Source organism: Canis lupus, chromosome 24 (genome assembly GCF_048164855.1).
Source record: "Canis lupus baileyi chromosome 24, mCanLup2.hap1, whole genome shotgun sequence".
NCBI classification, from domain to species: Eukaryota; Metazoa; Chordata; class Mammalia; order Carnivora; family Canidae; genus Canis; species Canis lupus.
Genome location: NC_132861.1, coordinates 6,289,154 through 6,313,293, shown reverse-complemented (window position 1 = coordinate 6,313,293; position 24,140 = coordinate 6,289,154). Strand labels below are relative to the sequence as shown.

The 24,140-nt window shown below is 40.8% G+C and overlaps 1 protein-coding gene and 1 long non-coding RNA gene across 10 annotated transcripts in view; one reads left to right on the top strand and one right to left on the bottom strand.

Moving 5' to 3' along the window:
* DCLK1 (doublecortin like kinase 1) overlaps nucleotides 1-24,140 on the bottom strand; it is a 341,630-nt gene that overhangs the window by 142,121 nt on the left and 175,369 nt on the right. For all 9 annotated transcript variants that reach the window (XR_012017059.1, XM_072797415.1, XM_072797422.1 and 6 more), the window contains exon 4: nucleotides 22,001-22,100. Coding sequence is in view for 8 of the 9 variants with exons in the window: in XM_072797415.1 (XP_072653516.1) it covers nucleotides 22,001-22,100 (100 nt within the window). In the remaining variant the exon portion in view is untranslated. The remainder of the gene's footprint in view (nucleotides 1-22,000; nucleotides 22,101-24,140) is intronic.
* LOC140616644 (uncharacterized) lies at nucleotides 13,732-22,497 on the top strand. Its single transcript, XR_012017060.1, has 4 exons — nucleotides 13,732-14,106; nucleotides 16,952-17,104; nucleotides 17,958-18,039; nucleotides 22,014-22,497. It is a non-coding gene; the product is annotated as an uncharacterized lncRNA (long non-coding RNA).

The following is a 24,140-nucleotide window of genomic DNA, read 5'->3' as shown; positions in this document are numbered from 1 at the left end:
ATTGTTCCAAGGATGTTCCATGTCATTAAAATGGTTTTAGAAGATACACCACAGCCTGGCCCCAAACTCATTTCCTGCCACTTTTTCTCTTCCTCTCTCCACTCCAGCCATTCTGGATTTCCTTCCATTCCTCAATTCTAGTATTGAAACATGCTTTCTCTCCTCCTGAAAACACTCAATGTTGCCCCTCGGCACTCCCCAACACCATGCCACACCCACACGCTCACTGACTCATCCACCTTGGTGACCTCGCTGACACCTACTCCTCCTTCAGATTTCAGCTTTCCTTCCACATCCTCAGAGAAGTCTTTCCTAAACCCTGACATTAGCTCCACACTGTCTCCTGGCCCTTGTATTTCCTTTATCATAGTGCACATTATTCCTAGAGTTATTCTTTTAATGTCCATCCCTCACACTAGACTTTATGTTCCCTCAGGCAAAGACCATGTCTGTTTTACATATGGTGGCAGCACCCAGAACAGTGCCTGGCTCAAAGGAGTGCTCAAAAGATACTTGTTGAATGAATGAATGAAGAGAAGAATAAAGATCACTTGAGAGGTTCCTGCTGGGACTCAGAGAATGAAAGAAGAATTAAAGACACTTGGGAAGATACAGGGATGGGGCTGGTACCTGTGGGAAGGAGCTAGTGAAGCAGAGGGAAGGCCAGATGACAGGGCAGGGTTAGAGTTGCCACTTCTGGAACTGGGAGAAAATGGTATTAATGACAGCACCAGATTTCTGGACTACAAACTGATTTTTGGTACTTAATATTTTGGGTCAGAGGTATAAACAGAGAGGAATATTGTGCCCACCACCCTGAATGTTTCATACGACCTCCTTAATGAAGATGAACTCTATCCAACAACAAAAAAAATGTATCAAGGCTAGAAACCCTGCTCTGCCCTAGAAACACACAGTGGGAGTTTTTTTTATTGTTGTTTGTTTTTTTTTTCCGATTATGACTTGAGCTGAATCAAGCCTCACTTTCAAATTCTGCTTCTCTTAAGAACCTTATGAAAAAAGTGTCAGGAAAAAGGAATCACATTTTAAAAAGTAAACACTATGTACTGTACTTTCACAGCCTTGCATACATAAATATTTCTTGTTTCACATATCTTCTGCCTATCACCACCCCACCTAAGTCACCCAAGATCTCCTGGGGAGAAGGACCATGTCCTCCAACCCCTCTGCATAGTACTAAGCTCAGAGTTGAACATACAGCAGATGATCAGTAAGTATACATCAACTGGCTGTTACACAAAGAATGGAGCACTGACTTGAAGTCAGATCTGGGTTGAGAATCTGTTTCTTTAGCTGTACAGTGTAACTAACTTTGCCCTTCCTCCTACATCTCTATACCAGGTTCTGGTGAGGACTGTAGGAGGTCGCACACATAAAAGCCCTTCCCAAGTTGTAAAGAACATATAACTGCATGCTTTCTGTTGTTATTAATACAGCATGGAACTTGAACACTGGAAGAGTATAGAAGAAGAGGGAAGGTATTTGACATTTATTAGGCATTGATACAGATCAAGGACTATGCCAAATGCCTGGTGTGTGTTACCTTTTTTAATCCTCATAAAAACTCCATGAAGAAATGGGCTCTGAGCTATTAGTTACCTTCCCAAAGATGCATACAACTGCAAATGGCCCAAGTGACTTCAAAGCCCATTGTCATCCCAGGCCACCTCAGGCTTGTCTTAGTCCACCAGCTGCTTCACACCTGACCATACAGCTGCCTCCCGGGACCAACACACAGGAGTGGAGCTCTAGCATCAGACCTCAGAAATGGAAAGCCCGGTCATCTCTCCCTTGTGCCTGAAAATGACTCGGCTTCTGCACTGGCTCCTTAAAGGAGCGGAATAACTGCTAAGAATCAGGAACTTAGCAGAAGTAACTAGGTCAATTGGTCAGTATATTAACCCATTGAAAGGCTGCAAAAGACTGGAGGAACAGAAGGCAGCTTGAGAGATCCCCCAAAGTTCTACACTAAGGTCGAAAAGAAATGTGAACATACAAGGACGGCCCGGAAGGACCTTAGAAACCAGGTCAAAGGACCTTCAGGAAGTCACACTCCAGTCTGGTTTAGAAAAGAACCCAGACTCCTAACCGAGCTCCAGAGCCAAGTTCACGACGCCCCCATGTTGACAATTTCACGACCTTTCCCCTGAGCTGTTTAAAGGGCATCTGAGTCACCAGGACGGCAGCCGGGGCTTGGTGGGCTGCCCTGGGCCTGAGAAACATAATGGAGGAGGAGACGGTGGAGGCTGTGGGTGTCAGGACTCTTACGAGAGAGCAGTGGGGGGCAGAGAGGCTAGAAGACAAGCGATAAAGCTGGTGGCACAAACGTAAAGGACACACAGGCTGGCTCAGCCCCTTGATTCACCACTGAGTCAGGCTGTGAGCAGGAAGCACAGCCTTGGATTATGTTTTGGAAAAGGCCAGTGAGGTGTATGTCAGGTCTCTCTGTTCCCTTTGATCATCAGAAGCAAAAAGAACAATAATTAAATGGAAGCTACACTTTTATATTAATTAAAAGCCACGCAATGAATATCGTGGCCAATTTTTAAATCCCTGAGAGCTATAATTGATCCCAGTAAGAAATGGCCCCATGGCGAAGACAACGTGTTACGGTGCGGGGGCAGGCAGATCTGGGGTCACATCCCAGTTCCACCACGTACTGTGTGTTGTCGCGGAGGTTTTATTGTTTCTCTGACCCTCAAATTCCTCATCTCTATTCTTCCTGAGGAAATTAAAAATACCATAGATAAATATGAATATTTACTGCCTAGCACGATATTCAGTCAGTAAAGGGCAACAGCTGCTTTATTATTAGCAGTAATGGTAGCCACGGTGTTTCGATGCTGTATATCTATCTCTTTATGTTGCAATTCCTTAATTAGGAGGGCGTCAATGGTTAGAAGTCTTCTACACCTGTCCCGAAGGGTGCCAGTCCTGTGAAGGATGCCCCGGAAGGCAGAAGAGACCCTCGGAGAAGAGACCCTCGGAGAAGAGACCCTCGGAGCGGCACGTTCCTAAAGGTCTGTGTGTCTAGTATTCACCCGCTTGTGGGTTCAGCAGCCAACTGGCATAGCTGCGGTGCTCTATCAGGATACCCTCTGTCCACTGCATTTGCTACTATAGTGTCCTGCTAAGAAGCGGGCCTCTAGAGGTACCAAATGCAAGTTTACACAGCATTCATAGTAATAAACATTTATTGAGTGTTCTTTTGACGTGGCATCGTTCTTTATATGGTGCATTTAAGTCTCACAAAAAGCCTATGAAGTACAGACTATTGTTAGCCATAACTTACGGAGGGGGAAACTGATTCACAGAGTTGTTAAGCTAGTATGGCTTGGGGCTGGGATTGAAACCAGCTAATCCAGAGCCGATGCGTTTAGACACCAGCCTTTGACCTGGGAGGACACTGGGAGTATCAAGATACACACCCAAGCCCACCTGTTTGTAAACTGACACTAGGGCTTTGTATTCATCTGATCCTGGTGGTAGTCTGGTAATGCCGATGTTAGAATATCACGTGAGCTGGTCCTAGATTCTGTCCCTTTGAAGCCAAGTAGATTCAAGTAGGGAGACCCCTGCACAGCCAGCCCTAGTAGTCATCCCAGTAGTCGTGCCAGTGCTTGGGCCACCTGCCACTGATAGTGAACAAATCACCACCCCATAGCTATCACTTCTGGAAAACTGATTCCCAAATCTCACCTCCTGTCTCCTTTAGGAAGCTGTACCACTTTAGTTTATAGCAACATCACCAGGGCGCCAGGACATGGGAGCCCTTGTGTGGGGAGTGTCTGTGGAGAAAAGGGCCGACATTGCCCCAAGGATGTTCATTCAACAGGAGAGCACAGCCTCATCTGCATGCTATTTGATCTAACACATTTCTTTTTATAATTACCACTAAGTCAAAAAAAGAGAAATGTTGACGGGATGGTCTTAGAAAATACTTAGAAAATAAATTTACTTGAAACTCATCAATTTCCTTCTCTTTTATTGTCCTATTTCCCTTCTTCCTACCTTGTAGTTACCGTCAACCAGTAAGTACTTGCTTACTGAGGACCCACCATTTGTCTGTCAAGCAAATTTACTCTCAGACAGTGAGTGCCCGGGCTGTGTTACTGCTCATGGACTCTTCAAGTAGACCAACAGGGATGCAAACAATTATAATCCAGTGAGACCCAGTCACACACTTCGAAGCATCAAGTGCCATAGTAACACAAGAGACAGCCACGAGTGCCATGTTGAGGTTGGGGAGGTTCCAGGAGATTCCTCAGAGGTGGTAACACTGCCCTGACTCTTCAAGAATGACCAAAAATTAACCAGGTAGAGTGGGAGGGGGAAGAGAGAACAAGAGAACAGCATGGACCAGCATACAGAGGCCACAGGCAGAACAAGGGTCTGGTATGTCTGGGAAGTTGGGTGTAGAGGGGAAACCAGGGAAGGGGAGGTGAGGCACAAAGACAATAGTGAGTATACAAGACAGTATAAAATAGTAGCCCCTGGGGGTGCCTGGCTGGCTCAGTCAGAAAAGCATGCAACTCCTGATCTCAAGATTGTTGGAATCTTGAGTTCAAGTGCCACACTAGAGAACTAAAAAAAAAATAAAACTTCAAGTCCCATGCTGGAAAACTAAAATATATATATATATATAAAAAACTTAAAAAACAAACAAACAAATAAAAAATCCTAGCCTCTTGCCTTTAAGAATAGCACAATAAATTCAGGGAATCTTGACACTGACACCCAGAAGACAATGAGAGAAAAATTTTAAAAAGCAGAACAAATGTAGATAATAAACTAACACCTGTTCTAACAAAAAGAAAGAACAAGGTAAGCCAGGACAGCGCAAGAGGGGTCATATGGAGGTGGGTTTTGCAGCCATATCTAAAAGTACAGACCCAAATCCAAGTCACCCACTCTTTACTGAAGTGTAACAAGTTGACTGTCTCTGACCCCTCGTCTTTTCCCAAGTCTACCTATCTTTCCAATGTGTCCACAACTTCTTCTCCTTAAAGCTCTACAGTGCATGCCACTGGTCCTTCTAATGCAGGACTTCTATGTTTTCATAGAAACTGTAGAGTCCATTCAAAGTCTAGATCTTCTGATGGGAGGTAAGTAGAAGCAAAATCTTTCTTTTTTTTTTTTAATTTCTTTATTTGAGGAATGGCTGGATTCCAGAGTATCCAGCACATCACTACAAAGGCTCTTGGTCAGGAAAACACCAACTAGATCAAGAGTTCTTGACCTTGATCCATATATGAATTTTGGGGATGTGTAACTTCTTGGTATTGAAGGTTCATACATGTGAATTGTGTGTGGGTGTGTGTACACTTGGCAGGAAATGCTGATTTTTCTAGACTAGGGTCCATACCTCTCATTTAATTCTCATGATGGAGCATATTCCCCAGAAGATTAAAAATCAATGATTTCAGACCAGGGTTCAGCAAACTACAGCCTGCAAACGAAATCCAGCCTGTTCTTACAAACTTTTCTTAGAATACAGCCACACTCAGGTGTTTATGTGCTACTTTCACACTATAACAGTAGAGACAAAAAGATGCAACAACAACAACAAAAAAAAACCCGTACGGTTTATCAAGCCTAAAGTATTTGCTGTCTGGCTCTTTACAGACAAAGATGCTTACCCTCAATTTAGACAATTTTTTAAAAGATTTTATTTATTTATTCATAAGACACACACACACAGAGAGGCAGAGACATAGGCAGAGGCAGAAGCAGGCTCCATGCAGGGAGCCTGATGTGGGACTCGATCCTGGGTCTCCAGGATCATGCCCTGGGCTGAAGGCAGCCCTAAACCACCGAGCCACCAGGGCTGCCCTAGACAATTTTTTTTAAAGGCTTTATTTATTTGTGAGAGAGAGAGAGGATGAGAGAAAGGGAGTATGAGGAAGGGGGCGGGGTAGAGGGAGAGGGAGAAGCAGACTCCCCACTGAGCAGGAAGCCTATCCTGGGGCTCTATCCTGAGATGATATGACCTGAGCTGAAGGTAGACACTTAACCAACTGAGCCACCCAGGCACCTCTGGACAATATTTTTTAGAACCATCCACTACAATTGAGTGCTTGTTGCTAAAAATTCATCACCACAAACTAAAAGTGAGCAAGTAATTTTAGAATCAAAGTTTACCTTGCCCTAACTAGCAACCTCATAGATTAGTTAACGTGCTACAGGCTGGCCCTTTCTCCTTCTGTGCTCCTTGGAAGTCTGCTAGACCGGGGAGTGGCTGAGAGAGACCAGCTAGAATTTTTCCAAAATGACCCTACTGCAGGCATCTTAGGCCCAGCTTCTTTTGCAAACTGTGAGAGAAGAGATAGTTAAGCAAGAGAATTAACATCACTCTAAATAATTCAAATGGAGTCCTGCTGCTGGCTTCAAACCAAAGATGAGAAATTATATAATTAGCTGCAGCAGATTTAAAAGACTATATAAAATATGCTAATGCTCTCACAATGTTAAGGCAAAGCTGCAGAAACAACACCATATATTAACTAGCTTATAGGAGCAGTCCAAATAAAAAGAAACATCCTAAGGGTATTTTAAAAATAACGATATCTCTCAGTTTGATGGAATACTATTCTTGGGTTGCAAAATAGGTGAAGAAAAAGTTTAATTCCACTTTAAAACATATTTTAAGTAGCACATATCCACGTTCAGTGCATTTTTTTATTAAAAGTATATTGGTTTTTTAATCATTAAATCAAAAATATTTTTTTGTGTGTTTTTCGCTGTTGATATTGTTTGGATAGTTCTCATCATTCTGTTATATTTGCTGGCAGATCAGCTTATGTACATGGGCTTTAACTGTACATGTGCAGAGAACAAAGCAGGCAGATACCACAGCAAATATGACAATGCATGAACCCCAAGCTATGCAGCCCTATTCTGTGTCAGTGTCTTCCACACTGAAACCTAAAGAATAGTATGCTTGACCTAAACTTGCAGTTTCTTTATAAAGCGAGGTATCTGGAGCTGGGAAAGAGAGCTGAAAAAAGTAACAGTCTCTTAGCTAGAGGGGAAGAAATACTTGCAAACCTAATCTTAATGTCAGGGAACCTCAAGTCTTCTCCTCCTCAAGAGTGCATCATCACATGCTTGAAGTCTGAGTCTTCCTCTTTGGGTTGCTACACGGACCTCATGTGGTTTTTCAATCTCATTTATTAAAGTGCTGCTGCCTACCATGGACAGCCTCTTTGCGTGAGTTAGCCACTTGTGGTGAAAGTTTTTTAATCATAAATTGGCATCTCTCATATTCACTAATATATTGTTCAGATAAATATTTTTAAATAGTTCAAAATAAAGATCTAAAATCTGTTCCACTTTAATCAAGAGATGAGGGTTTCTAAGCACCCCCAGAATAATGGTGATACCACATCGTAACATTTGTCCATTACATTACAGCTTTGCATGTGATTTTCACCCACATCATCTCATTTAATCCTCCTGGCAACTTGTTCTGATTGGTACTACTTTTGTCTCCATTTTGCCAGTGGACAACTGACTTAGGGAGGGTTAGTACTTTGTTCAGGATTACTCAGGTGATAAGAGCAGGACCCTCCTTCTCCAAGGGTGGTATTCTCTTGAAGATGCATTTTAGGCCAAGGCTTTGCACTGACTGATGAACTGATGCAACTTCACACAATAGAAACCCAGGACTGGACATCAGCAACCTGGCTTCGAGACTCTCTCAGCTCTAACACTAGCATGCTGGTTGACTTAGGGCAGTCAACTTAACTCCCCTCTGCTTCCTCACATATGAAATGGAAGAACTGAACAAGACACTCCCTGAAGTTCTTTCAACCCTAACAACTAGGAATTTTACTGAGCAAAAGTAATCCAGTTCCCAAATGATCTATCTGAAGGGAATGTACACAGTGTGAAATACCAAGTACACTCAACAAGAAGATGAAAGAGATTTTTGTACTATGCACATTTTTAGATGATTCATGCCACAAGTCCCTCTCAATTAGCACGTTTCACCAAAAGCTGACTATCCACACAGTTATTAAAACATTTCTATGATCCTTATACAGAAATTGCCTTTTGAGATGGAAGGGTCAAGTGAGAGGGGTCAGTCTGTCCCTTCTGGATTGGAGCTAGTCATTTTGCCTTTCTCTGTGTGCAAAGGTCCAGGTCTTATCAAAAAAACGTATCAAAAAAACTTATCAAAGTTCATTGTTTTTGTTACTTTGTTTGTTTTCTCCTCATTATAAGTGGTTAGTATGGTTATCATTACCTAATTAGCATGATGTTTTCTGAGATCTTGACAGGGTCCGTGTTGTACAGAAAAATGTGTCTGAGATCGAGCCCTGTATCGGGCTCTTCACTTAGCAGGGAATCTGCTTCTCCCTCTACCTTTTCCCCTCCCCCTCCTCATGTGCTCTCTCTTTCTCTCTCTTTTCCCCCCTCCCTCTCTCTCTCTCACAAATAAATAAATAAAATCTTAAAAAAAATAATTTAAAAAATGTGTTTGTTTTCTTCCTGGGTTCCTAGGAGGTAGCTTCTAAGCCCTTGGAATTTCCCAAGTGATAGGAATATCCATGTCATTTATGGCAGGTCCCCTGAGTCACATCTGAGTTTAAGCTAATGAGATGACCCAAGATGGGGGGTTGGTCATATCAAACCAACCAACTATGTGATGGGAGGTGGGGTGGGCTCTGAGCTGCATGATAACCACATGACCTCCTACGAGTGGGAGAGCTACAGACTGAATGAGTCAACCAGGTTTATAGTAATGAATCCCCAATAAAATCTGTATATCGAACTCAGTGGAGCTTCCTGGTTGGTGAACACATTACAGTGCCAGGAGGGTGACGTGTCCTGATTCCTCAGGGATACAGCATGGAAGCTCTCCCTCTGGGATCCTCCCATATCTTGCCCTCTGTGTCCCTTCATTTGGCTGGTCCTGGTTGTATCTTTTATAATAAAATTATAATCATTGCCAAAGCACAGCAATGTCCTGAGTTCTGTGAGTTATTCTACCAGACTATTAAACCTGAGGGGAGTGTGGTGGTAACCTCTGAATTTTAGCCAGTTGGTTAGAAGTGTGAGTGGCCTGGGGACCCCTGAATTGGCAGCTAGCATCTGAAATTCGGGTGGTCTTGCTGGGGACTATGCCCTTAACCCGGGAAGTATGTGCTAACTCGAGGTAGTTAGTGTCAGAGTTGCAGTGCAGCGCTACAGCCCACCTGCCACTATAGAGCTCTATTAGGGTGTACATCAGGCACCTGCCCACCTAAGGCTGCTTGCACTGTTACCTTAGCCTGGAACACTCTTCCTCTGGGATCTTCACAGCTGGCTCCATCACCTCCTTCAAGCCTTTGCTCAAATGCTACCTTCTTACTGAAGTCTCTTCCAACTACCTTACAACTGCACCGCCACCCCCCTCCCCACATCCCACCCACCCCCTTTCTTCCCTACTTCATTTTCCTTCCTACCACTTATTTTCTGATACATTATGTAATTTGCTTATGATTCTGCTTATTAAATATCTTCCTTTCCTAATAAGCTTCACGTGGGCAAGAATTTTCCTATCTTTGGTTCACTGTTAAATGTGTGGTGCTCAGAACAATGCCTGGCACATAGTATTCACCAAATATTAGCCAAATTGGGTAGAATCTATACTTATATGCACACACACACGTGTATTATAAGTGATACAATAAATTGAATTCATGCTAATCGTCTATAAACTCTGCTACGTAATATATTAAGCTACCCTGATTTCCACATTTCAAAAACCCATTCCATATGGGAAGATTTTATATCTCACTTAAGGAAGAAGGAACAACAGTACTGATTTTCCCATAGGTTTTTTAAAACTAATCATAATGTAAATTATCTTCTGACTTCTAATATTATCCTTAGAATAATTCTATTGAAAGGCTATTAAGTATGAAATGAACACAAAAAAAAGGTATTAAGACATAAGTTTAGCTAAGGTGACACAAAGGTTGAGAGGCAAATCTATAAAAGAAGAAATTTTGTGTTCTCCAGAGCTAATAAAGTCAAAAGCTTAATAACCTCAGTTTTCAATAGTTGGGCAGGAGCTCTGTGGTCCTACCAGTGAGATGTCCCAGCTATCATATCGGTGGGATGCCCTGCAAGCAAACAAAAGGCATTGACTGAATCAGCTGGCCCTAGTGCACCTTCACAGTGAAACTAACTGCAGAGCTTGATTCTGTCTTTGATCAGGATGATGCCAGTTTCACCCCGATCTCCTGACAGCGGTTTGCCTTTACTCACTACCCTCCACTAAGCTTACAAGATGTGGCTTCTTTCAATTCCATTGCCTGCACTCCTTGATAAGGCTGCTGCTTTTGTTTGGCTTTGTTCTGATTATTTGATTAAGATTCACATGAATTCAGACAAATTCTTATTAAGATCTGTTTTAGGTCTCCAAGAAAAGTTGGACTTAGGATTTCACAGTGATTCTGCCTATTGAAACATGAAGCTAAGTCACCCACACAATCTTTTTTTTTTTTTTTTTTTTTTTTTTTTACTAAAAGCTTTATCCGTTTGTTTATTTTTCCAGAGCTATCTCAAAAAAAAAATTTAGTTTTAGGCAGCAGAGAATCATATAACATCAGTATCTATTTTATTTTAGTTACTCAGAACACTTACGATAATGGAAATCTAGAGAGACAACCTTTAGCCACCCACATACCAAATTATTACTCAAATTTGGAACTAGATTTTGGAATTACCTTCACATCAAGTCTTTTTCCACAATAATATTCACTTCATTGGCTTTCCCTGAGTAGATATTTAACTTTCCAGGACTTCTTTGTGTAAACCCCAAGAATGCCTGCCACATAGTAGGCTCTTAACTTGTGCTTGGTATGGGGAATTGAACAGGCAGATCGCAGAGTCACACAAACCTCAGTGCATATGCCTTGTGGCCGCACGGTAAGAGGAAGGTCCTATCTGTACCCTCCTGTATTCGGGGGCATGGGCAGATCAGTGCATAGGACAAAAGAACATGTGTTGTCCTCCTCTATGGCACTGCTCCCCTGCTGCAGAAAGAGACTAGCCCAGCCAAAGCTGGACATTGGGCCTGAGGCTGCCCTGCCTTTGCCGTCCCTGAGGACACACAAAGAGATTATTATAGCTTTTCCTTTCTTTTTCTTTTGGCCTGAGAGCTTTTAGGCAGCTATGCTACTGGTCTTTAGCTAGAGAGGTCCCTAGTAGCATAACTTAGTTGGGAAGAGTAAGGACCTGGAAATCAGAGAGATCTTATTTCAACTCTGTCCTCTGCAATTATTTATCCTCAGGCAGAATTTGGATGCCTAAGGCTCTAAAGTGGCCAGAATTAATGACTAAAATGACTAAGGTGCTCTCTGGCACGAATACAAATTAAAGTGCTGGATGGAGGTTCAGCTATGCAATGAAACAAGTAGAATGTGGCTTGACATCACATCAGAGAGCCCCAGAGAGTTCAGGTGATCGCAAGCTAACCATGAGCCCATATGGCTTGGCTGGTGCTTAAAGAAACCATGATTACATTTTGGCTGCATTTGAACACATTTGATGCCTTTATTAAATAAGTTTATATTCTCTATGCTATTTGAAGCCTTCCAGGAGTACTGCATTCAGCTCTGGGTTTATTTTGAGGAGGATATTGCTGACCAAAGTATTCAGAGAAAAGTAATCAGGAGCGTAGGGTGGTCTTAAGAGAAACAGTTGAAGAAATCTTCCTAAAAGATCTGGATAAACCAGCTCTTGGGAAGTGTAGAGCCTCATTCTTCAAGCGTCTACAAGGCTGACAGGTGGAGGAGATCCCTTCTGTATCTACTGACTCAGCTAACATATCTTGGGCTTCTACGACATTCAGAGCACTGTCATAAGTGCTGTGGGATACAGAAATTAGTGATACAGAGGACACTGGGGATATGACCTTAAGCAGTTTCTTAACTCGTTTTAACTTGGGGTTCTTTATTTGTAAAGCAACACTGCAGAGTTTTTCTGAGGATTAAATGAGATAAATATCTGTAAAAAGAATGAGAACTCAGTAATTGAAGGAAACCACTAAGATAGGGGAAGGCAACTTTTCAACTGGATTTCAAAGGGCAAAAGGGAGTTTGCTGGGTAGTGATGGGGAAAAGGAAGAAGAACATTCCAGGTTGATGGGTATGGCAGGGATGGAGATACTGAAAATAAATGGCTTTTGGGAGACCAGCAAATAATACTGTGTGGGTGGAGTACAAAGGAGGGATAAAGCAATGAGAAGGCTGGAAAGATACAACAAACCTAGAATGACATGCCAAGGAGTCTCTGGGCATCAAGTGAAGGAGTCAAGTGAATACAGGAAAATCAACCTATGTACAAACACATGATTATACAATTGAAGACTGAAACCAGGAAAACAAATTAAAACGTCACTGTTAAGAGTCTAAGCAAGAGATTATGAGGCAATGGCCTAAAATAATGGTGGTGGCATTGAAAGCAGGTGATAAAACATGGGATACGAGGAGTAAAAAGGTGAGGAGCAAGTAAACGACAACTCCATGTGTTAAAGGAGAATGTTGATGCCACGAACTAATACAGGAGACACAGAAGGACAAAGTTGACTCGGAAGATGATGAGGTCAGTTGTGGGATAACACTGGATTTCAAGTGGCTGTGGAATAACCATAAGGAAATCCATACCAGCATGTTGGAAATACGGTTCTGGAGTCCACGAGAGGAATCAGGGTCAGAGATGGAGATCTGAGAAGAGGTGTACTTAGAGTATATTGTCAAACATAAACAAACTTGGGTTTGAACTCTGCCTCCTGCACTAACTAGCTGTGTGGCCTTGGACAAATTATTTACCATCAAAGCTTTAATTTCCTTAATTGTAAAATTGGGAAAATTATACATACTTCAAAGACTTTGCTTATTGCATACCATCTGGTTGCCATTTGTCACCATCACTGTCTACCATAACCATCATTGCTGAAAACATTAAGGTAGATGAACTTGGCTAGGAATTGAAAGTAATTAAGTAGAAAAAAGGGTTGAAGAATGAATCTTCGGGAACAATTATTAAGGGATACATGGAAAAACAAACGTGAAAGCAGCTCAGGAACAGTCAAGAAGGTAGGCAGAAGACCAGAACAGCAAAACACCATGAAGGACAAGAGGAGGATTTCAAGGAGGATATCCTCAGACACAAAGAAGTTGGGGAGGAAAAAGAAAAAAAGGGCATTGGATACAGTGATTTGAAGGTTATCCTTGTTTATGGAACTATTGTATATGTGGTAGGAGTGGAAGGCAGTCACAAATGAAACAGGATTCAAAATGGATTTTCACCCAGACTGTAAGGGGATGTGTATCAGCTACCGAAGTGAATTGTAAGACTGATCACCTGCTAGAAATTTCAGAGTAGATATAAACCAATGACATGCCTTAGTTTTCTTAGCCATTTCAAAGGTAGAAAATGCTTAATGTTATCAGAGAGAAAGAGAATTTGTGAGAAGGACTTCTTTAGAGAGAGTTTTTCTATGAATTCCCTCATTCCAAAGGAGGGGAGATACTTCTCTTCATCTCAGTTAGGGCTTCACTGGGAGATCTGAAAATACTGGCCAGCATCATCTGCAGATGGAGGGGAATAACACACTGGTGTTGGAGTGTTTGGCTTTCCCTGGAGAACTACTGGCAGCAGAGTAAAGGAGGCTTGATTGCATTGGGTGGCCTTTTGTTGGGAGGGAAAGGACGTGTGAGTGTATTGATGGATCTGAGAGTGTGAGTTGGCATGTGGCTCATTTAAATTCTTCCCAAGAGGATCATCTGAGGCCAACAGGGAGAGCTTTGGCAAACAAGAACTGAGGGAGAACACCCAAAACTGGAAGAAACTGAACTGACCACATCAAAAAAGAAGAGTGGAATGTTCCCAATGAGAGTCCCTGAAGAACCCTAAAAACACCCATAAGCAGAGTTGGCTTAATATAACATCTGCTAGCCCTGACAGCCTGAAGCCATCTTACAATAGTGTGGTCATGTAAGGACTCCTCAACTCGCCTTTCTCATCACCCTGCTCTTCGCCACTCTTTTGTACTCCAGCCCTGAAAGGATCAAAAACAATAGGGAGGAGGTAAGTACAAAAGGAGAACCCGACCCCTTTCTTTCAGAGAAAGGACTTATTACTTTGGGCCCTGGGTGGGTATGGAAAAAGAATTCCAATTTTGAATGACTATTGAATGGGGCTAGATATTTTCATTTCAGGACTGAGATGGTGATTTGTAGCTAGAAGAGTCCATAATACTTTTTAGTATCTTGGGAGAGAAGAGAAAAGTCTCAAGATTTGTGCCTCAGCATCATACAGTGGCAAAAGAAAAATTTGCACTACTATGTAATTTTAAAAAGTTAGTAGAAGATAATTTTTTAATGAAAAAGACTCCCCTTAACACATTCTTATGTTTAAAAAGTGAATCAGGACGAGGACATGGAGGCCTCAAGGACAGTAGTTTAGGTTTTTTTTTTTTTTTTGTAATTTTGCCTTTTAAAGCTGTTTGGCAGAGAAAGGGCACTGTGGTTTGATAAGATGTTAGAGATGACTAAAGGCTGTTTGAGGAGAGGAGAAATTCAGTTGTGGCTGCAGGTTGAGGAGAAAGAGACAGCGAAGATAGGGTAAAATAACAGATTCACAAGGAGAAGAGGAAAGGAACACTGATAAGGCAAGGTCACAAAGAAGAGGGAAGACAAAATCAAGAACTTTGCATTTGCCCTTAAAAGAACTAGAGGCTCTTCTTCCTTTGAAACAAGGCACGTGGGGGGGGGGGGGGAGTAGATACGGAGACATTTTGGTTTAGGAGGAAAGGCAAATAAAATAGTTTACAGTGAACCACTTTGATCATCCCAGTGGTCTACAACACAAGCTCATCTTCTGCAAGTGAAGGCAGAAAAAATAAAACCCACTGGTTTTATTACTCTGAAGGACAGAACCAGGACCTCTGTGTACAAGCTAGGGAGAGATTAATTTGAGGCCCCAGTAAGAAAGAACTTATTAAAAAAATCAGTGTTGGCGCACAGTGGCCTTCAGACATAGTTGTAAACTGCAGAACAGAGGGTTCTAGCTGTGGATGGATGAGCAGCTGTCTCAATGCTATGCGAGGGTCACCTGCACTAGACAAGGCAGTGGGCTGGTGGCCTCCAAGACTCCTTGTGTGCGCACTCATTGTCAATGTTAAACGTGTAGGGTATTTCCACATTAACGATTCAGGTATCACTGTGACTGAATGCAATAAATAGAAGCCGTGAGGACCAGAAGAGAAAGTGTAAAGGGAAGACTGCATGTGTTATGCAATGACTTGCCTTCCTAAGTAGAAAATCATCTATTCGTTGCAAAGGAACTAGCTTGGGCTGGAGTTAGAGCTTGTCTCCAAAGCATAATACTCTATATGTCTCCATAGCTTGGCAGCTATGAAATTTGAAAATATCACTATGTTCTGGGGACTTTGTATTTATGCATGAGTTGAAGTGTAGCTATGGTGGAGAAAGTCTCAGAACCCCTCTAGTTTTACCACTGCTAACAGGTGAATGGGAACTTGCTGACAAGAGCAAAGCACATTACCAATGTACTCTTTGGAACTCAAAACAAACAAAACCCTTAAAACCCTCTAGTTCAAGCATCAGGCTGCATTCTGTAAATCAATGCAGTCAAGATTATACTAGATTTCTGCAGGACAATGAAATGTTGACAGCCATCAGGTTTTGTTTTGATTTTTTAAAAATACGAACTATACGTTCCTAGAATTAACATTTATTGAAACAATAAAATATTCCAGCATGAAGTACTATGCATCTCAAAGAAATGTGCCCACAGATTCAATTTAAACTGGTCACATAATTCAATTAAAATTTAAATCTATAAAGAGAAGTCAGGATGTTGTGACCCCATTAGTCATTTCCCACAATATTTTTCCAAAGGAATAAAATACACTACAGCAATGAGTATCAAGCAATATTTTGAGTCAGAGTTGAGTACCAGAGATTCTTTGACATCTTTAGACATAAACGATATTAAAAGTCATATGATGTGTCACATTTCATATAAGTGTCAAGGCTGATAGTTGTTTGTGCCTAAACATACTACCTGGCACATGCTAAGTTAGCTTGGTCTATTGAATAAATGAATGGAAGCATGAAAGAATGAATGAATTTTGTTAGCAGTAGCTCAAAATCTACTCTGTGAGGAGGCCTGGTCTCTTTCCAGACTCAGCATATTCCTGGTGTTCACAATGACCTTGTGGTTTCCCAACATCACCAGCCCCAGGACAGGATGGCAGGCCATCAAAATTGATGTGGACGTTCATGCTGGGATCTCTGAACATTATCTATTTGAAAAGTCTGACTGGTTCTAAATGTAGTTTGGTTTAATCTTCCAGAGATTCCCTCCAGAAAAGAATGGATATTTTCAAAGGTCCTTTCATTCCCTCTTACCTCCACCACAGGAATAAAAGTTGAGAGTAGGAAGAAAGTAATAGATAATAATTGCCTTTTGGTTCTAAAGAGCACCCAAACCAAATCTTGGTGACATCTGCCTCCAATTAAGGGCAAATGAATCTACGTGGCTGAGTCCAGCTGCAATCCACTATGAGGGATATTTCAGCCGAGGTGTCATTCACTAACATCATTCACTATGTAATAAGGAACACAGTTTTGAACGTGCTTTGACATTTATTATCTTATTTGAGGTCCATTACAACTCAGGAAAAAAAGGTGTTTCACAGAATAGGAAACAGGCTTGGAGATACAAAGACCACACAGCAAGTAGGCCATGGAGCTTGGACTACACCTGTCTTCTAACCCTACACCAGTCTGTTTCTACTATTCTAGGTTCTAACTCCATTTTCTTACCACCCAGAGTTGGGAAAAACACTCAGGGATCAGTGCTTGGGGAATGGTGTCTAATGCAGCTTCTATCTCATCTCATTCAGGACATGGATCCCCGGAAAGCAGTCATGATGGAGTATTTCTAGAAAAGTTTACCAAGTGGATTCTGGGCACCCAACACCAGGGGGCCCATAAGAGAAGCCAAGGATGTTCCTACTAGAGTCATATACCCAGGAAGAACACCACACTCCAGACAGGTGTGTCTAGTACAGAGAGAAGCCGGACTGGCATTCCCCAGAAATAGGACATTATGCACACACATGCATGCACACGGACACACACACACACACACACTCACACACAAACACGGTATCCTAAAAGTCTTAGTGCAGTTTTAAAGTTTCATAACTTTGAAAGTATGAATGCTACCAACTTACAAAAATCATGTGAAAGGCCAATTATTTAAATGTTGTCTATTCTTCTATGCTATACTTATTAGAGTTCTACAGTCGTTTGTGAATTTTGAAGAACGTTTTTAATTTTAACTTTTTGTTTCAGTCAACATTTGCCATGTTCAGTCAGAGGGGCTGAAAGGTTTTATAATATATGACATGCCTACAATCCATACAGCAAATGAGCCATATCTTACAAGAAACGTGCAACTAAAATCTTCGCGTGTTCTACTGTTAAAACTACATCACTCCAAACTAATATTGTAGCACTGGCTTTCTTTTAAATTAAAAAAAAAATACCTAAAGCACTACTTTTTGTTAATACCAATTCAATCTTATCTTCTTGGATCCAATTCATTCTGCTAAAATCCTTATGGATCCTTGTTTTCCTACCAGATGATTTCATCCACACACCATCAGTGTTCTCAAATGGACATTTCTAGCCACACTAAACTATACAGAACCCACATCAGAACCCTATTGGCATGACTTTCAGCACATAGTCCCTTCCATCAGCGTGACCTTATGGGCCAACTCTAATAGAGATTTCCTCCACACACTGACATCAATGTATAAATCAATACCTCTTGGACAAGACAGTTCTAGCAATTAAAAACACAATGACTTATGTCCTTCAGACCATATATTTTTATCTTAGTCAAAAGGATTTCAAGAGAGGTTCTGTCAAATGCACCAACGGACTGCTCACATGATCTCACAGCATTCTTCTGACCTACCAGGTGAGTGACCCTACCTATGAAAGGTCAGACGAGGGGCCAGTCTTGTCACAGCTATGTTGTCTATGTATTCTACTAATTAATATAAAGCTGTAATTGTACAAATTGAAAGACAGGTCAAAACAAACAAAAATGAGTTTACTTGTAACTCAAGTTCAAATAAAATCCAGACAGCTTCAAACATCTTTTTGTGGGTTGAATTATGTTCTCACAAAAGATATACTGAAGTCCTAACCCTAGCACCTGAGAAGAACCTTATTTGGAAATAGGGTCTTTGCAGATGTAACCATGTTAAAATGAAGTCATACTGGATTAGGATGGACCTTAATCCAAAACTGGTGTCCTTACAAGAAGAGGACAATTTGGACACACAGAGAAGGCCTCATGAGGTTGGAGGCAGAGACTTGAGTAATGCTGCGGTAAGCCAAAGGATTCCAAGGACTGCCAACAATCACCAGGAACTAGGATTATAGCTTAAGGATTCTTACCCAGAGCCTTTGGAGGGAGCATGGATTTTCCTGTACCTGGAATTTGGACTTTTGGCCTCCAGAACTATTAGAGAATCAATTTCCCTTGTTGGAAGCCACCAACACTAATTTATGGTGCTTTGTTACAGCAGCCTTAGGAAACTAATACAACATCTATGTAAAAATTTGTAAGTTTGAAGTAATGCCTATTAACATCAGAATCAAGAGTACTCAGGACTTGGTAAAAAGAGAGTGGGAGAGATATACCTAGATTCCTGAGCAGGTGGCAGGTCCAGCAGGGGTGAGGTAAATGGGTGAAGAGACCAGCCAAGCAAGTTTGGGGGTGTTGGCTTGAGGCTGGGGGACAGACAGAAAGTGATACCCCAGGACAGGCTCATCACCAAGGAGCTAACTGTTCCCCTGCCCAGGTGTGAGGTGGGTATTTCTCCACAAAATCCTGTCACTTTTTAATGACAACAAAAACCACCAATTTGTCAGCTTATCATCAATATATAAGCAAAACTATGTTAAGCTTCTTGTCTCCAATTTGGCATTTCCCTTGCCTATGCTTCATCGTTCTAAATGAGACAGCAGCCCATGCAGGGGAAGGAGCTGTTGGCCTGTCTGTCTCTATATATAGTGCTGTATCCACCATTTTTCGAAGGTGCTAAGATTCCACTGATTGATGACGATATTGCTAAAATGGGTTACATTTTAAGATGGAAAAAGGAAGGCTTTTTTTTTTTTTTTTTTTTTTGGTTTTTCTTCCCATGTGAAAATTTAGGGGAAGAAGGATGCTCCCTCACAGTTTCTAATATTGATCCGGCTCCAATGTAGCTCATGAAATATAAGTCTATAATGGCAGGATTCCTCATTGGAGAGACCTTACGAGCGGTCTCCAGGAGCTTTCCCAGCAATAATTAGGGGGATGTATTATTGCTAATCCTGAGCACACCAGGAGCTGGGTTAATTTTGAAAGATAAAATAAAAGTGCTGCCTTGTGGCAAAAGGCCACTTCTTGATGCCATTAAATCAAGCCCAGCTCTGCTTGAGTATTAATTCTAAAGATGTCTGTACCCCCTGCTGATACTCCTTTTAGGAAGCTACTATGGAACAGGCCAAATGAAGCCTCAATGTGCAAATACCATTTAGCAAGTACAGATAAGCTGGGATAAATCATCTCAGAGCACTTAAAAAAAGATTCAAATTTTAATACATTAGCACTAGAACATGCTGTACAAGCAACAGGGAAATTGCAGTTGTCAATGTGTGAATTTAGTCTCAGAGTAAGTTCATCCAAGGAAGTAAAATCTCAATTTAGATTCTTTTTCTACCCCTTCCCCCAATCCGCGTGTTTCTCTTAGGATGGGGGAAGATACTGTTACTCAGCAAATGGATTTCACACCACAAAACGGTTAGGGTATATTCATCAGAGGTAAGAATGTGAAGTTCTCACTTTCTTACTGAAATAGTTTGAAGTGGTCTTTCAAAGTGCCAAACCATAAATGATGGGCGTGGTGTTTTGATGTATGATTATGCATGTATGTAGATAGATATCTATCTACCTATCTGCCAGCATTCTTTCATTTATTTATTTATTTATTTATTTATTTATTTATTTATTTATTTTTTATTTTTATTTTTTAGCCAGCATTCTTTTTAATGAGAAAGGTTTCGAAAGATAAATCACGATGGATTTTCCGGTATTTTTCTGTTGTACTTTCCAGAAAGCTTGTCTGCCCACTGTCACAGGGGAATGGGATGGGAATGGTCTGGTGTGAGAGCACAGTGTAAGGGAGGGAAAGCCCAGGACAGAGGGCTCACCAGGAGGGGTTAGGTTGGAGAGAGACCCCAAATCCAACTGGAGGCTGAATAGAGACCTTGACAGCTCCCAGGTCAACAACGCTGATTTGAAACTGAAGTGTATTCCAGTTGGAATTTGACAGGTTGTTTTCTATCAAAGCAACAAACGAAACATTCATTTCAGAACGCATCTGTTCTTTCAGACTATTCTACCAGAAGCAGCTATTTTCTTTAAATTGAAAGTCAAGGCAGTTTATTTTTCTCAAAACTGTGCTGTCAGTTCCACCGCCTGACTCCTAACATTCTCTTGTTCTATGTTACAGCAAAGCTTTCTCACCTTGTAGAAGGAAGGGGTGGGTGGGGGACAATCCTCCCTGAGGGCACCCTGTGCATGGTATATTTATATAAATCTTTGCCCCCAAAGGGCACATCAACCAGAGATACAGATGGAATGTATTTAGAGAGAACTTATTTAGAGAGAAGGAGATACTTTCCAGTTAGTTTCTTTGAACCAAAATAACTTAAATCTCTTCAAATGACACTTCTGTCATATTATCTATCTGTCTATCTATCTGTCTAACATATCATATCATATATGTACTTTCATTGGGAATTTGAAGTTCTTAGAACTCAGGGGCAAATCTCTAATTCTTATCCCTCCCTATATATTCTAAGTCATTTTTAAATGATGAAATAATTATACTACATTTAAATGCACAGAGATGATATGCATATATGTGTATTAATATAGACACTGTATGTGAATGTGCATCAGCAGTGGGAGAGCATGACCCCTACCTCTCATCCCTTACCCTATCTTGTTAGTGCTTAAGTATTTCCCATCCACTTCGTCTAAAGCTCACCAAGTTGTTTCTGTATGCATTTAAGCAGAAAATTCATTACCACTTCAAAAAGCATTTCCAACTATCTGGTGTCTGAATTGTCCATAAATATGTAATATTTCCCTAATTAAGTTAGATGTAATATGATTAAGGAGAGGTCTCTTTTGTCAGTGCAATAATCTTTACTGTGATGCTGTTAAGGTTCTGAAATGACTTACAGCATCAGAAAAAAATCATTCTTGAAGTCACAACCTTTTGCATTAACTTCCTGAGACACATCTTTCCCTCTTAATGGACTGTCTCTTCTTTATCTATTACAAACAATCACATTTCCATTTGAATCAAAGGACACCACCTTCCTCTTTTTTGGTCCCTTACAGATGCTAATATAGACATACAAATTCTGTAGTAGTTCAAGGAAAAAGGATGCCAGGCCACTGTCCTAGTTAGGAACCAGAGGAAGCTAGTGAAAGCTCTACCTAGAAACACACTCAATAACTTTATGATTACAAATCTCTCAACTACCTATGTTGACAAAAATAGATAATTAAAAATGTGCATCTTGGAAATCTGCATTTTGGTTTTCTATAAAGCATCAATTTAGTTATTAAATGATTATAAATTAGCCATTGGTGATTTTCTCTTCTGAATGATTTAACCTTTCCAATTATCATTTCATCTGTTTTCTATATAAAAAAAATCAAAGAAATTCGAGATATGGAAAAGACATGCTGGGTGAGGATCTGAAACTGATTTGGTAGCTTTGGGGTTGACATAATCTTGGCCTGGTGCAGCTCATTTTGGAAAGCTGCCTCAAATTTCCCCTGGTTTTGAACTTTTTTTTTTCCTTACCACTTTCATCTAGCAAGAAATCATCCTGGTAACGGAACTTCTCCGGTCCACATGCAATAAAAATGTCATCGTCACCAAAAAAGTCCTGAAGGCACATCACCTACAAGAGAAAAGCATGGCACTCAGCAAGGGGTCAGCAGAACAGCAATTACAACATTGCATCCCTGCAAGTAGACATCTGCATAAAGCCACTTCCCACGTCTAATGGAATCAACAGGACAGCTTTCTCTAGAGGAATTTCAAAAGAAGGTTTCCAGCATCTGTTACTAGTAAGAAACATGTTACATTTCAGTTGTGCAGGAAGACGGGATAAGGAAAGTAGAACCGGTAACTGTCACATTTATTACTTGACATGTCAATAGGCTATGAGGTAAGAACCCTTTATTTTTCACAATACAGTGGATGCAGCGACATGTGGGAAAGGAACACCCCTTTATTCATTTGAATGTAATATTCCTCGAGAGCAATAAAAGCCAGCATAAGATTTTAAGAACAAATATAGTATACACGCGGTGATCACTGTTTGGGGTAACTATTGAAAAAAATTATCTGTATCATAATATGCATTTAAGGATCTCCTTTAGACCCATTCTACCTCTAGTTGAAACAAAAGTGAAAGTTCTCATAAAAGGAACGATCTTATTTCTAAGATTCAGAGACGGGGCAACAGTATGCTCACCAACTCAAGTCATGCCAAACTTTAAAACTCCTGTGCTGTCCAGTTTCTTGTAGTTATGCAAAAGAAAAGTTTTAAAACAACCTTTTGATATTTATTCAACTTATTCTCCAATAAGAACTTTAAGAGAGCTAAATGTTGTCTTTCAAGTACCTGTGGTCAAAAGGAATAATTTCAAGCATACTACTTACTGTCTTTGGATGTGTGGTGCAATATTTTGTTTACAATATGTATGATGCCAACAGAAAGCACAGGGAACACTGCTGATTTCTATCCATTTTCAATTTCTTTTGCTCGGAGCACATTATGAAGTGGACAATTGAAGGTACCCATTCAGAGCTGCTAAAATAGACTTTTTAATAGCATTTTCCTTTGAATATCTGAGGCCCACAGACAAACCCCCCTGGAGAGTTAGATCCTTTTGGCCTGGATTTACTATGAGTTCCTACCTTTATTTTCTTTTGCAGTCATCTGCAGGGCATCTCAGATTCTGCTCTCTGTCAAAGCTTGGTAGCACTGCCCTGACACATCGACAGTACTGTAAAGCTTACAGTAGTAAGTTGGGAGAACAGAGCATTACTTAGAGACCCCAAAGACAATGATGTGTAGCTGTCAGATAGTTTTTCCAAATAAGCTCTCATTTCCAAATAATTGCTTGGCTGAAATTTTAAGAATGACATTTCCATAATAGTTTGATGATAAACATTAATTATAAGTGAGTTACATCCATGACATATTTTTAAAAAGCTTAAAAATATAGGTTACTTAAGAAGGACATTGTAATTATCAAGGAAAACAGACTAAAGATCTTCATGAGTGGTATAAGAAGCTCTAGTCTTCTACTTGGATTAAAAACAGGCCCTTTGAATCCAGAACCCACTCCATTTCACTCCTCCCTTTCTGTCTGATCCCAACTGTGACCCTGTTCATCTTGATCTTCATGACAAGCACCCCACCCAGCCTTTGTGATCAGCAATTGATGTCAACCCCATATAGGTCATTTTCATTATACACACCGAAGTCTTTATTGAGCCTACTATATGCCAGTTAGCATAGAGCATATACACACAAAAGTGAAAAAAACATGGTCTCTCCCTCAGGCAAAAATGTGAATAATTAACCTCAAAAGGCAATATTTCCTAGTGTGAATGGTTAAAACATTTTGTGCAGGGGGTGTGGGTGAGAGGAGGAAGGGGAGGCTTATGGCCAAATAGATTTGGTAAATACTGAGTTCATTCAATATAAACAAGTTTTTTTATTTCTGGTCCTTGCAAAAACCCTTAATGGGCTAATGTACACCACTACTCCAAATAGGAGATAGAAAATACATTATTTCCCAAACTTATTTGATTCTGGAACTCTCCTCTTCACATAGTATCCTATGGACTAATGTGTGACAGGGTTCCCTTTGGCTCTGTACTGGCGGCCAGGGGTGAAAAAAACTCAGGGAAACAACACACAATG